This window comes from Dromiciops gliroides, chromosome 2, assembly GCF_019393635.1.
Source record: "Dromiciops gliroides isolate mDroGli1 chromosome 2, mDroGli1.pri, whole genome shotgun sequence".
In the NCBI taxonomy this organism is placed as follows: Eukaryota; Metazoa; Chordata; class Mammalia; order Microbiotheria; family Microbiotheriidae; genus Dromiciops; species Dromiciops gliroides.
In genome coordinates this window covers 467,262,455-467,277,050 of record NC_057862.1, presented here as the reverse complement: position 1 = coordinate 467,277,050, position 14,596 = coordinate 467,262,455, and the positions used below count along the sequence as shown (strand labels likewise).

The window sequence follows — 14,596 nt, the reverse complement described above, 5'->3', positions numbered from 1 at the left end:
GTCAGACAGGACTGAAACAACTGAACAACAACAAACTCCCACTGTACTTTGCCCTCATTCGACTTCATTTGGAGTATTGTTCTCCGCTTGGAGCACCATGGTTTAAGAAAGACATTGAGAAGCTGGGGAGCGTCTAGAGGAGGGCACCAGGATACTGAAGGGACTTGACTCCATGAGTATAAGTTGAAGGAACTGGGTGGGAATGTTTAGCCTGAGAAAAGAGAAGACTCCCCAGGGAAATGACAGCTCTGAACAGGGATTAGACTCATTTTGTTCTGCTTTGGAAGATAGACAGTAGCAATCAGTGGGAATAGCAAAGCGACTAATTTAGGCTTGATGTAAGGGAAGGGGAGAAATGCCTCCCCACAATGATAAATGGCCCAAGGTAGAGTGGGTCACTTTGAGAGATTCCGGGTTCCCCCTCCATATGGGTCTGTAAGCAGAGGCAGGATAGTCACTCATCAGGTATGTTATAATGGAGGAAGGATCCTTCTGGACCAGGAGTTGGATGAGGAAGACAGAGATCCCTTCCAACTCTGGTGTTCTAGGGTTCTAAGATCTCTTGATTTTGCTCACATGATGCTCCCCAAATAAACCAAAGGGAGTTCAATATGAAGTAGGGTAGACTAGGCAAAAGAAAAGACCATGTCCCCCAGAGGAAGGACCCATAAGCTAAAAGGATATGACATTAAACATCAGGGATCATTGGAGAAGCGGTATTTGTGCTTCGAGCCTGGGCAAAGTTTACTGTCTAATGTCATGCTGCCCTGGTGAATTACTTTATGTGGTGGTTTCACCCTTCAAATTCCATTACACTCTTAATAAAGTTTGGTTGTGCATCTGAACAGACTTATATATGTGATCAAAGTGGGCCAAGATGCAAGAAAGAGCCTGTGCCTGAGACCTGACAGTGTGAAAACACCAGAAGTCTTTGATAGGAAAGATGATATAATAAGGTCATCTACTGAGTGGATGTAGAATCAACAAGACCTGAGTCTGAATCCTGCCTCAGGAGAGCTACTACTAGATGTATGATCCTGGCCAAGCTGCTTAATCCCACTCAGCCTCAGTTTCTTTATCTGTAACATGTGGGTAATGATAGCACCTCTCTCATTATTGTTGTGAGGATCCAATGAGACAGCTGATATACATAGAGCACTTTATAAACCTTAAAGCGTTATATAAATGTTATCACCACCATCATCACCATCTTTAGGCCAACTCTATCCTCTTGCAGATGGGAAAAACTAAGTCCAGAGAAGTAAAAAAAACAACCAACCAACAAACAAATTTCCCCATGTTTTTCTTAGAGAATCACAGCACCTCAAACTTTTTTTTTTTTTTTGCAAGGCAATGAGGGTTAAGCAACTTGCCCAGGGTCACACAGCTAGTAAGTGTCAAGTGTCTGAGTACCTCAGACTCTTAAAGGTCATCCACTAGATGATACAAACTGAGCCTTGAAGAACACTAGGGGTTCCAAAAAGCAGAGTTAGGAGGGAGAGCATTGCAGGCATGGGGAACAGCTCACATTAAAGGCACAAAGGCGGGAGATGGAATATTGTGTATGGGGAATAGCAGCAATTAGGAAAGTTTGATAAGAATTTAGAAATGTGTGTGTGAAGGAACAACATGCAATTAACCTGGAAAGATAGGTTGGAACCAGTGGGGTTTTTTGTTTGTTTTTTTAAATTTTTTAGTGAGTCAATTGGGGTTAAGTGACTTGCCCAGGGTCACACAGCTAGTAAATGTTAAGTGTCTGAGGCCAGATTTGAACTCAGGTACTCCTGACTCCAGGGCCGGTGCTTTAGCCATGCAGTGGGGTTTTAAAATAGCAAACAAAACAGTTTGTATTTTATCTGTTGCAATTGGAATAACAAAAGGGTAAACTGAGGCAGGTCTCTAGGCAATACAAAATTGCTTAGAAGGGATATGTTACCTGTCAATAAATGGAGAAGAGTCAGCCCCTCATGTAAGACAGGAGTGATGGAGTAATAGTACTGGAAAGCATCTGAGTAATATGAGATGAGGAGGAGGAGGGGGGGGGGAAAGGGAGGCTTCTCAGAAAGTGGCCTCAATCTCTTTAGTGAAGGCCCAGCACTCTATCCACTGCAACGCCTAGCTGCCCTTTAACTCGAAAAGCATAGCACAAGAAGTGATAACAATGTTCTTCCCCCCTCCTATAAACAATGGGAAATACTTTCCCACAGATTACAAAATGATCAGGGAACATGCCCGACTGAGAAACATGCACATAGGACCCTCGAAAATGTGGCCAGGGAGTATTCATTGCCAGCCAATTTGTGCTTCTGATGCTGCAGAGCTGCGGATGTCTTGTAGTGATGTCATTGCACGGTCCTCTTTTGGGTATCTCCAGTGAGCTACTGTTCTCCATAAGGTGTCTCCCATCTTTTAGGTTCATCTAAAGTGATGCTGCTCTCTGATGCCACCTGCTGGTGTTCAGCTGTACTGCGGCTTCCCCAAGGGAAGGACCTGCTAGCTTTTAAAATGTTAACTTTCATTTCAGTGCAGCCCTAAATCTTTTGTGATACAGAATTCAGCCAGCTACCTCAAGAGGTCCATAAGCATCTCAAATCTCTCTTTAGATAGATTTTCCCATTTTGTTTACATTTTTCTTCTCCTACCACTTCAAGTCTCTAAGTCTAAATGCTGGTTTTATTTAGCGTAAGAAAATCTCTTTTCACCTTTGGCTATTAAGGGTGAAATATACAAATCAAAGGAAATGTGTGGAGAAGACTAAAAGGGGCTGGCGATCATTAACCTCCCCACCCCCTCATCCAAATCCCTACACTCCTTACACTATTTAGCACATCTGTGAAATGTATATAGAATTAGCTTTGTTGCAAATATTAAATAAAATAACCCAAAACTCTATTTGTTGAGTTGGTCTTACAAGATGGTAATCTTCTCTTTGTTTTTAGGAAGTAAATGGAATTTTGACCTTCAATAGACTATTATCTGACCTAGAGGTTTCAATGTAGGCTTTATAGAACAAAACTGCATTCTGTGTATCTACAATGATCCAGCATGGTTCTAAAAAAGAGATGAGAAAATGTAGCCTCCTCCTTTTGGTGGGTGGGGAAGGGAGGATATGGGTGTAGAATAACGCATATACTGTCAGACTTGGTTGGTGTGATTATTTCCCTGAGATGCTTTTTTTTTTTCTTTTATAGGTTGTTGTTGTTCATCCTTTGTTCTCAAAGAGGACCAATGACATTGTGAGGGTGATGTCTTGACTTGTACATGTGGTAAAATGGAATTTGGTAGACTGATTGGGATGGGCCACACCTGTCTTGTCCTGAGTGATATATGCTGCTGATGTCAGCAGGAGAAACCACTCTCAGATGGAGTTTGAAGAACCTCCCCTTTGTGGGAAGGAGAGTAAATGCTCGCTGAGGGGAGCACACTCTCTTTCCGGTGGTGTGAGCTGCAGGAGTGGGCAGAAAGAGTTTCTTTCTTGGCAGTTTTGTCCTGAGGGCCTGACTGCAAAGCTGTTTCCCACTGAAGCTATGGACCCCAGGTGGTGAGTTAATATACGAGCCCTGTTCTTTTGAATTACCTGAACTGGAAGCAAGTTTGGGGATTGTATAGACTTAGGTTAGAGTTAGGGATATCCATATTTCTTTTTCCCTATTCCCTTGTCTTTGATTTTATTAATTTCACCTTTGCTCTTTATTTTATTCCCATTAATAAAACCTGATTCATTTGTGGAAAAGAGGCTGTTAGGCTCCTTTCTCATTGGCCTGGGAGAAATATCTAAAAAGGCAGTTCAGAGGGGAGGTAGTTTTGGACCTAGAGGTCCCTCATTGTTTTTGGGACCCCAATATTACAGCGAGCCACTCAGTTAACTCTCCTTATATATTGGCCCCCACATATTTGGGTACAAGTGAGGCAGAGCTGCACAAAGTCATCAGCCTCACTCTCTCCTCCAGAATTATTAAAGTCCAGCCAAGGCTAAGACAAAGGTCAAGATGACTGGCGATGGCCCAGAATGCAGTGGGTGACCTTGGCCTTTTTAAATCAAGGTCTTTCCAGGGTTTCAGTTTGTCTGAAGCCATACCTTGTCAATAGGAAGGGGGAGAAATAGAGTCAGAAATCAAGATGTTTGGAAGACAAAAGGTTTAAAATATATTTAGATTTTGCTACAAATATGTGGGCTCTATATAAGTGTTTCTACTTCTTGGGACCAGTTGGTCAAGCATTTAGTAAGTACCTGCTATGCTAAGTGCTAAGCATACAAGAAAGGCAAAACAAAAAAAAAATCCAGCCCTTGTTCCCAAGGAGCCCACAGTTTCATGGGGAAAATGATAGACAAACAACTATGTAAAACAACATAGATATAGGATAAACTAGGGATAATAGTTTGAGGGAAGTTTCTAAGATTTAAGGAAGCCTGAGAAAAGCTTTGTACAGAAAGTTGGATTCTAGCTGGGACTTGTAGGAAGCCAAAGAAGCCACAGGAGGTGGAGATGAGGAAGGAGAGAATTCCAGGCATGGGGGACAGTGGGTGAAAACCCCTACACTCAGGAGATGGAGTGTTTTGTTACTGGATTTCAACGTGCGTGCAGTGAGTAAGGTGAAAGAAGACTGGAAAGGTAGGAAGAGTCTGGGTGATAAAGGGCTTTGAATACCTGGGGATTTTATATTTGCTCTGAGAGGGGTGTTGAGAGCCATTGGAGTATTTTTTGGGGGGGTGGGGCAATGAAGGTTAAGTGACTTGCCCAGGGTCACACAGCTAGTAAGTATCAAGTGTCTGAGGCCGGATTTGAACTCAGGTCTTCTTGAATCCAGGGCCGATGCTTTATCCACTGCACCACCTAGTTGCCCCATATTGGAGTATTATTAACACTAGAAAATTTTTATTGAGTAGGGGGTCGGGGTGGGGGGAACATGGTTGGATCTGAGCTTTAGGAAAATCATTTTGGTGACTGAATGAAGGATGGGCTGGAGTAGGGGGAGACTTTAGAGAGGCAGACCCACCAGCAGGCTATCGCAATAATCTAGGCCTGGGGTGATAAGGGCCTGCACTAGGATGGCAGCCATGTCAGAGGAGAGAAGGGGACATAGCTGAAAGATGTTATGAAGACAGAAAGAACAGGACTTGACAACTGATTAGATGGGGGGAGGGAAGAGAGATCTGTGCTTGCATTTGGTGTGAGGAACTCCAGGTATGAAAATTCTCTTTACTAATGCAGCTATAACCCATCTGTAATTTACAGTCTTGGAGAACCTCCTGGGACACTAGCTGATCGATTTGCCCAGTGAACACATTCCTAGTATATGTCTAAGGCAGGCCAGCCCTCTACCTACTATTTCTTGTACTTAATGTGCAAACTTTACTACTTTGTAGACAAGAAGCATTGGGTGTAACCCGAACCCCTGTAGGTGAGAAATGGGCCTTGAAGTGTGTCATGTTCAATAATATCACCCCACCCCTCCCTGGTGATGTGTGGCAACCCAACTCTATCAAACATATAATACTGAGGTCAAAGGAAGAAGAGAATGAAATTTCCTGGGAACAAATGAGTGTGGAACCAGGGGTCTCCAGGTATAGGAGAAATTCACGGGGTACTAGGGTGAGTGGGAAGATAAAGGAAGGAAGCTTAATGGTGGAGGGAAGTCCTTGGAGTCACTGTTCTGAAAGTGCTTCCAAGGACAAGTGCACTGCTCTGCTGCCTAACAAGGCATTCCAAGCGTCACCAGATGCACAGTGTGCCAGTGGGCATGGGGGCCTCCGTGTTTACTTGCTCAACCAGCCCCTACCAAAATCGTAAACCTTCTCTGCAACATCCATAATGACAATTATGTAGCCAGTCTCCCCTTGACCACTGGCAATGGTGGGGAGGGGTTAGAGAAAGACACTTCACTGAAATGTTAGTCCTTTACATGAGAACACCACTATGATTTTTATCACGTAAGTCCATGGAATGATTAGATTCATTTTTCATAAAGTTGCTTTGCCACCGACTTTGCAATAATTCATCTATACAATAAAGCAACTGTTGGGCTTGAAGCTAGGAGGACCTGAGTTCAAATCCTGTCTCAAACTATTAACTGTTTGGCCCTGGGCAAGTCACTTAATCTCTCAGCCTCAGTTTCCTCATCTATCAAACAAGGATAATAATACCTAACTTGTAGGGTTATTGTGAGGATCAAATGTCATATATGTGTGTAAGGGTGAAGGTCGAGTATGTGAATCCATTATTGCACCGAACTTAGCACTCTGCAAACCTGAAAGCATTGCATAAATGCTAGCTATAATTCTCTGGCACAGAAGCATCCAAACCAGAGGATATTAGAGCCCAAAGGAGCCTTAGCTCCCCTGACCCTCAGTTTACTTCATTTTACTAACTCTCATTTTCTGGACCACTGTGACGTTTGTTTTGAAGGTTAGCTCTGAGTTTTGTTTTGTTTTGTTTTGTTGTGGGGGTTTTTGGCGAGCCAATGAGGGTTAAGTGACTTGCCCAGGGTCACGCAGCTTGTAAGTGTCAAGTGTCTAAGGTCATATTTGAACTCAGGTCCTCCTGAATCCAAGGCCAGTGTTTTATTCACTGTGCCATCTCGTTGCCCCAGCAGCAGCATAACCGCTCCCCATCTCCCCACTCCCAAAAAAGTGAAAATTGAAAATAAATTCAGGCCATCCATGTCAGGTTTAGTTTACTGAGTTAGTTGTTCAAGGAGATAGGATATCTCCCTACAGCAGCAAAGTACAGGTGTTAACAGTGTGAAATCTGGAAGTGCAGGCAGATGTGGGGTGTGAAAGGGGCTTGTACTGGACCAAGGTCTCCTTTATGCCCCCGTTTGACCTTGGTGACTAGGTAGCATGCAGGAACCTCTTAGAGAAGCTGCGGGATCTGGATTCTGTCGGCCAAATGGTGAGGAAAGCTCCATTTACACGATTTGGTTGTCTCTGAGGAAAAGAGGGAAAATGTTCCTTGAGGAAGCATTGATAAGTTCTCAAATAGCCCCACAGATAATTAACTTCCTATTTTAACCAGGGGAGGAACTAGGCAAGATAGGGCTCCACTAACTGGGGAAGTGCTAAGCAATTTACAGCCCATGAAAGTGATAGAATATTATTGCACCATAACAATGGATCAATATGAAGAATTCAGAGACCCATGGGAATATTTATGAACTGCTGTGGAGTGAAGTAAGAGAAATATAGCAGGGCTTCTTAAACTTTTTCCACTCGAAACCCCTTTTCACCCAAGAAATTTTTATACAACCCTGGGTTTATAGGTATATAAAATAAGTATACAAATCAAACACTTACAGCCAAATTTTTTGCACCCCCCACATTCAGTTACACAACCCCATATGGGGTCATGACCCACAGTTTAAGAAGCTTTGATATATACAATGATTTCAAAATGAGAATTGAATACCAGGTAATTAGAATGATCAAACATGGCCAGGGGGAAAAAGATGAGAAAATGCACCTACTTTCCTTCTTTGCAGGTACATAATATTGCATATGCTTTCAGGCTTATTGATGGATCCATTAGTTTCCTTTCCACCACACCCCCACCATTTATTCCCTATTCTTTGCTACAGGGGATGACTTTCTGGGGGGAATTGGGGTGGGAGGAGTTCATTTAGAAGTGAAGGTAATGTAAACTATATAATATACATTATTAATAAAACACTTCAAAGAAAAATAAATTTTAAAAGAAAAGTCTCTTTATGACTTTAGGTAGTAAGTGAAAGGGGAAAAGGATAGTAAATTTTTCCTGGTTTCTGGATTGATCTAAGGAGCCTCCATAGAACAGCAAATCTCATAAATGGGGGGTAGTCCACTTTTTGCGCTGGCATGGTGAAGAGGAAAGAGCACTGGACTTGGAATCAGAGGTCCCGAGTTCAAATCTCAGTACTTAGTACCTGTCTCACCTTGGGCAAGTGACTCTCTGATCCTGTTTCTTCATCTATAAAATTAAGGGATCAGATGAAGTGACCTCTTTCAGCTCAAATTCTATGGTCCTATGACCCAGGTTAATAACAGCGACCCCCAAAAAAATGGCCACCAGGGCATCCCCTGACCACTGGACTCACAGGTTCCTCTTTTTGTACTGCTTAAGAGCTTCCTCAGCCACGATCTCCATGAACTTGGGGTCATCCCAGGAGATCTCTGCAGGCACAGTCAAGGTGATTGGTTCCGAGTCAAAGAGCTGCACGACCACTTCTGTGTCAGAAGGTTTGGAGGGGTCCTCTGGGTTTGGAGACCTGGTGTACACCTAGGGAAAGGGAGAATGTAAGAGAGAGTAATAACACTTTTCATTTCCAAGTATAAGGGGGGACTTCCTAGAACATTTCAGATTTGAAAGTGACTTGGAGGGGCAGTTAGGTGGCGCAGTGGATAGAGCACCGGCTCTGGAGTCAGGACTACCTGAGTTCAAATCCGGCCTCAGACACTTAACACTTACTAGCTGTGTGACCCTAGGTAAGTCACTTATAACCCCAATTGCCTCACTAAAAGAAAAAGGAAAAAAAAAAAAAGAAAGTGACTTGGAGGTTTTCTGGTCCAGCCCCCCATGGAAAACATAAACTTCCCATGAAACATCCATGACAACAGCTTAGCCCCTGGTGATAGGGGAGGGAAGGAAGGAAACAAGCATGTATCACACAGCTGCTCCACCAAGCACTGTGCTGAGGACTTTACAAATATCGGCTCCTTTCATTTGGAGGGCAGCTCTGATTATTCAGAAGCTCTTTCTATCATGGACTCCCCCATAATGTCCAGCCTCTGGTCCTCTGGGACTAAGCAGAGTTAAGTCTAATCCCTCTTTCATAAGACAATGCTTCAAATATGCAAAGACAGCAATCAAGCCCCCGCGAGAACATTTAGGCAATTAGGGGATACGGTGACTGACATTCAGGGCTTGGTGTCAGGACCTGAGTCCCAATACAGCCTCAGACACTCCTTACCTGTGTGTGACTCCAGGCAACCTTAACCTCTCTGTGCTCCAAGGTTGTTGTGGGGAGCAAATGAGTTAACATATGTAAAGCCCTTTGCAAACCTTAAAATACCATATAAATGCTAGCTATTATAATTATATCTAATTATATATCATATCCACTAATTATACCTATACCATTATTCACTGAAGAGTCCTGGTCACCATCTTCAGGGATGCATTTCCGCTTGTCAGTGGCCCTCATGAATATGGCCCCAGGAGGGAGGCCAGTGCCCCAGACTCAGGCAGGCTGGGACAGTGCTCTGGTGCCCTGTTCTGAGTATTTCATCCTCCCCAGGCTGCCCTCCTGCCTCACCTGCACAGGACTTTCTCTACTAAGTCATAGAAACCTTTTCACCAGGGCAGCTAGGTGGTGCAGTGGATAGACCACTGGCCCTGGATTCAGGAGGACCTGAGTTCAAATCCAGATTCAGAAACTTGACACTTACTAGCTATGTGACCCTAGGCAAGTCACTTAACCCCAATTGCCTCACCAAAAAAAAAAAAGAAAGAAAGAAAGAAAGAAAAAGGAAAGAAACCTCTTCTTCACCCCAGAAGCTCATCCACTCCACCCCCAGACTATTTCTCATATTGAAAGTACCCTCTGCCCCTGCAGCCTCAACTTCTGATTGGTTGGTTCTTCCCAACTCCCCTCCCCCAATTTAAGGAGGTCCAGGCCAAAGATGTCTTCTTCCCTCTCCGGGCTATAGTGCTGAATGCAAAGGATTTTTTCTATCATACCCCTATGCTAGGTACCTTCTTCCCTCTTTCACTCTTCAGTTATCTTTGTGTTGTCTTCCCCCATTAGAATGGAAGCTCCTTGAGGGCAGGGACTGTCTTTTTTTGTGCTTGTATTTGCATTCCCAGGGCTCAGCACAGTACCTGGTACACAGTAGGCACTTAATAAATGCTTGTGACTGAGACTGACCCAGGCTTACAATAGGAAAAGTCTCCCCAATCTTTCATTCACATGAATACTCCAAACACTTGGCTTCCCTGCCCTTTATAATCACAATCTTGAATGGCTTAGCCAATGCAAGGCATTCTCAGGCTTGTGAACCCTTCATTTTTGAATCTCCTGTACCTACCAATAGTCAAGTGGTAGGCAAAGCCAAGGGTGGGGTCCCTTTGTGGTGCCTGGAATGGGCAATGTTTCTCAGTTTGCTGTGTTCTCTTGTTGGGGACTAAGTGCTTGCAGTGGATGGGGGAAAGGAAGAGAGGCAGAAATATCCTCCCAGTACTGGTGAGAAGCTTATGGGTGTGACCTGGGCAGGATGCCTATGGTAAGAGTCCTATTTCCTTCTAGAAGTGTGGTCTCAGAACTTAAGGGAATGCCTTAGGGAGCTGGGAATCAGGAGAGGGAGGAGGAATAACCATTAATCAAGTCTCTATCATCTACCTTCCCTCCTTCCACCAAGCTCCTTACTCTAAGATGCTTTGGATTTTTCTGGTCCCCTCAGCAATTGTAAGACTGGGAGAGAGTGGGGACATATTCCCCACAGCTCTGCATTGTCTTCTTGCCACATTCAGGGAAATCCCATTCTTCCAGAAAAATAGCATTATAAGTATTTAAGAATGCCAAGGCAGCCCACAAAAAGCTACTGAACCCAGAAAGGGTCTGTAGGTCTATGAGAAAACTGGTTTCTACCATTTTCACTGCAATTGCTTTATTCTGTCTCCTATATTAGTGGTATAGTGGATGGAGAGCTGGTCTCCAAGCCAAGGAGTTCTGTCACGAACTGGCTGTGAGAACCTGGCCGGGTCATTTAACTTTTCAGTATACTCAGTATACTCTCCAAGATTCCAAGTTGTAGAGAAGATACTGTCCTGTATTAGTAGGAGGAGCTTTCTTATTGATGAGTTCCTTATATCAATTAAATCATAATAATACGCTCTTATGAATTAAGCAGACTTTTTGGAGCCAGCCTGGGGACTAACTACTATTTACATGTGAATTCCAAGGTCTAAATAAACCAATTTATAAATGAGGCTTTATAACACTACCTTTTTATTAGTTGGAGGCAGGCTACAAAGTTAACTTCTATCTGCAAATGTATTATCTTGCTTATGGATGATGCATGTTGCCTCTAGAAGTGACCCAACAGAGCAACATGGTGGGAACTACTACTTTGTTCACTGAGGGCTTACAGTAATGATAGTGTGAGGATCTGTTCTAAAGATTCTTCCTACTCTTCTCCCCCAGGGTAGGATCTGCTACCTATAGCCAGGTAAATAAGACACTTCACTGGGGATTGTGGGTTCCTTCTCACTTGGGCAGGTCTTCTCAGATAGTCTGGAGCTATAACTCACTCCACACTTCTTTTAACATGACCCCAAAGGGGCAACAGAAAGGATACTCAATGAAAGCTGTAAAGAAGCCAATTTAGGCTTGGTGTCAGGAATAAGCTCCTAACAATTAGTGCTGTCCAAAAGTGCAATAGTCTGCCTCCAGAGGCAGTGGGTTTTTCCTCCTTGGAGGCCTTCAAGCAGAAGGCCATCTCTTCTGTGAGACCTTCCCTCAGCTGCCTCCCAACTGGATTGGAAATCGTTCCTCCTTCCTCAGAATCTGATAGTCCTTTGTTTACATGTCACTGATGTATCATTGCTATCTGTGCACATTTTCTCTCCCCTAACGAGGCTATAAACCCTTTGAGGGCAGTACTCTCCACAGCATCAGGCATAGAGTAGGTACTCAAGAAAATTAGTGAATCATAATTTAAGGAAAGCCATAGGTTGTCATTGAAAGAATACTAAGACTTAGATGAGCTGGGTTCAAATCCTGACTTTGTCACTTACTACCTATGTAATTTTGGGTTAAGTCACTTTACTTTTCTCATCCTCAGTTTCCTCATCCATAAGTGAGGGGGTTGGGGTAAGTGGACTTTGAGCTCCCAACTTTAAATCTGTATAAATGTATATAAAGTGTTTCTGTGGGCCAGAAAGGCTAAGACAGTGGCAGCCCTTATGAGGAAGAGTATGGGAAAAGCATTTGAATTCTTATACAAAATCCCACTAAATAAAACAGATACGATTATTCTGGAGGGCAGCTATATGGCACAGTGGATAGAGTTTGAATCTAGCTTCATACACTTGCTAGCTATGTCTCCCTAGACAAGTCATTTAATGCTGTTTGCCTCAGTTCCTCATCTCTAAAATGATCTGAAGAAGGAAATGGCAAACTATTCCAATATCCTTGCCAAGAAAACCCAAAATGGGGTAACGAAGAGTCATTCACAACTGAAATGACTGAAAAACAACAATTGTGCTGATTGACCACTGGGAGTTCCCCTAAGGGCATGGATCATCAGCACCAGAAATATATTTTATACCAGCAAACCCTCTGCTTCCTCCACCCTCAATCTAATAGCAGTGCAGAAAAATGTAGAGAAGGGGACAGGGTGGATCACGGGCTATGTAAAAGGCTTAAAATATTCATCCTTTTCATTGAGGGAAAAGGATCAAAGTCTATTAAATTGATAAAACTTTTTTTTTTACCAAATCCTAGAACTAAGGTGGCACCACACTGAAATCTGAAAGAAACACATTCAGGACAATCCCACCTCTGCCACTTATTCTATGTGTGACCTTGGGTAGATCAATTAAACTCCTGAATAAATTACCTAATCTCCCTGGGCTTCAGTTTCCTTATCTGTAAAAAAAAATGAGAGAGTTATACTAGAAGACTACTAAAGTTCTTTCAACCTTAAGCTCTTAGCGTGATATTTTAATATCACTGATCTAGAACCAGAAGAGATCTGGGTCCAACTCCCTCATTTTACAGTGGAAGAAATAATCCCATGACAAATCTCAGGAAGCCCACAGCAATCTATAAGTTTAGAACAGGTTGACCATAGAAAGAGCTTCATAATGGTAGAATACTAGAGAACTACTAAATAAATAGAAGACACCCCTAATAGACTCTTAGGGAAAACCAAATATTTAGGAAATATCCCCAAACTTTTAAGATTATCATTAAAAAAACCAAAACAATACCTCTGCCCTTCTATGTCCTGGGCAGGGTTAGAATACTGTCAGTTTCTTAGCCAATGAAATGTCCCCTTTGAGAGACCTCGCAAACCAGTGGGAACTCTGGGTGTCCTAGATATACAAATGAGCATTTTGGAGAAATTGACAATAAAATATGGAGGACTCCTCTAGCCTGACTACACAAGGCTAGGGCACATGGCAGACACTTTCTTTATGCGTGTCATTTGCTCAGGGAGAAGGCACTTACAGTGGAGACCTGGAGATAGTCTCCATTCTTGTTCTGGGTGAGGTTGGCCAGCCGGGACACCCAGCCAAACTGCTGGTTCAGCTGGTCCAGGATGGAGGAGGTGTTCAGCATCTTCAGTTGGTACATCTGGAGGAGGTCTTCATACTCTTTGTCAAATTTTTCTACTATCCGAAGAGCATCTTCATACTTTTCCCTCAGATGGCTCTGGTTTGGGTCTGTGTCAGAGCAGTCTTTCCACAGGGAAGAGAAAGGTAGAGAACAGAGGCATGAGGTGAATAGATAAGAATGGAAGCTTGGGCCAACCTTGAACTAGGGGGCAGTTTGGGGGATGCAAGCTGGGCAGGATGATATCATGGCAAGAGCACTGGATTTCAATTCAAAAGTCCAGGGGTTGGGGACTGCTAGGTGGCATAGTGGATAGGGCACTGGCCCTAGATTCAGGAGGACCTGAGTTCAAATCCAGACTCAGACACTTGACACTTACTAGCTGTGTGACCCTGGGCAAGTCACTTTACCCTCATTGCCCTGCAAAAACAAAAACAAAAAACAAAAAGTCCAGGGGTCAAGTTATGATCCCAATATTTATTAATTGTGTGACCAGGCAAATCGACGAACCTCTCAGAATCTCCTTTTCTTCACTTGTAAAAATGAGAATGATAATACCTGGACTCACAGGGTTCTTGTGTGGAAAGCACTTTGTAAGATGTGCTCGTGTAAATGGGAACTATTATTGTCACTCTTTTTATTACTATTCACTACTTACTACTTCAGCAGCTAGGTGGTCCAGTGGGTAGAGCACTGGGCTTCGAATCAGGAAGACGCCTATCCATGAATTCAAATCTGGCCCCAAGATACTTACTAGCTATTTGACCTTGGACAAGTCACTTCACCTTGTTTGCCTGAGTTTTCTCATCTGTAAAATAAGCTAGAGAAGGAAATGGAAAACCACTCTAGTGCCCTTGCAAAGAAAACCTCAAATGGGGTCACAAAGGGTCAGACATGACTGAAATGATTCAATAACAGCAACAATTCATTACTTATGGAAAAATCCCTGATATAGCCTGAAAAGGGGCTCTTCTCTCCAGTCTCTTGAGTTTATGCAAATAGCCCTGGGTGTTTTCTCCACATTTTCTCCTTGGGCATCAGAATCAGGGATCAGTTTTCCTACTTAGATTAGCCATAAGCTAGTCCGGAGTCAAGACAGCAACAAAAAAAATACAGGATATTCTATTCTTTCACTTATCAGTTGATTTCCTTTGTCTATTCCCCTTTGATGAGTGAAAAATCTGCCAAGAGAATGATAAGGCTATGGATTTCAAGCTCTTTCCTCCAGAGAATGTGCACTCCTGGCTAGTGCTGTCTGGGGGAGAAAATCACCATGAAATTTTGT

At 43.2% G+C, this 14,596-nt stretch overlaps 1 protein-coding gene across 1 annotated transcript in view; it reads right to left on the bottom strand.

The window, feature by feature from the left end:
* Positions 1-6,649: 6,649 nt before the first annotated feature.
* Positions 6,650-14,596, bottom strand: part of CLU (clusterin) — a 23,682-nt gene continuing 15,735 nt past the window's right edge. Inside the window, 3 exon segments of the mRNA XM_043979979.1 lie at positions 6,650-6,928; positions 8,071-8,252; positions 13,207-13,436. Coding sequence (XP_043835914.1) covers positions 6,910-6,928; positions 8,071-8,252; positions 13,207-13,436 — 431 coding nt within the window. The 3' untranslated portion in view covers positions 6,650-6,909.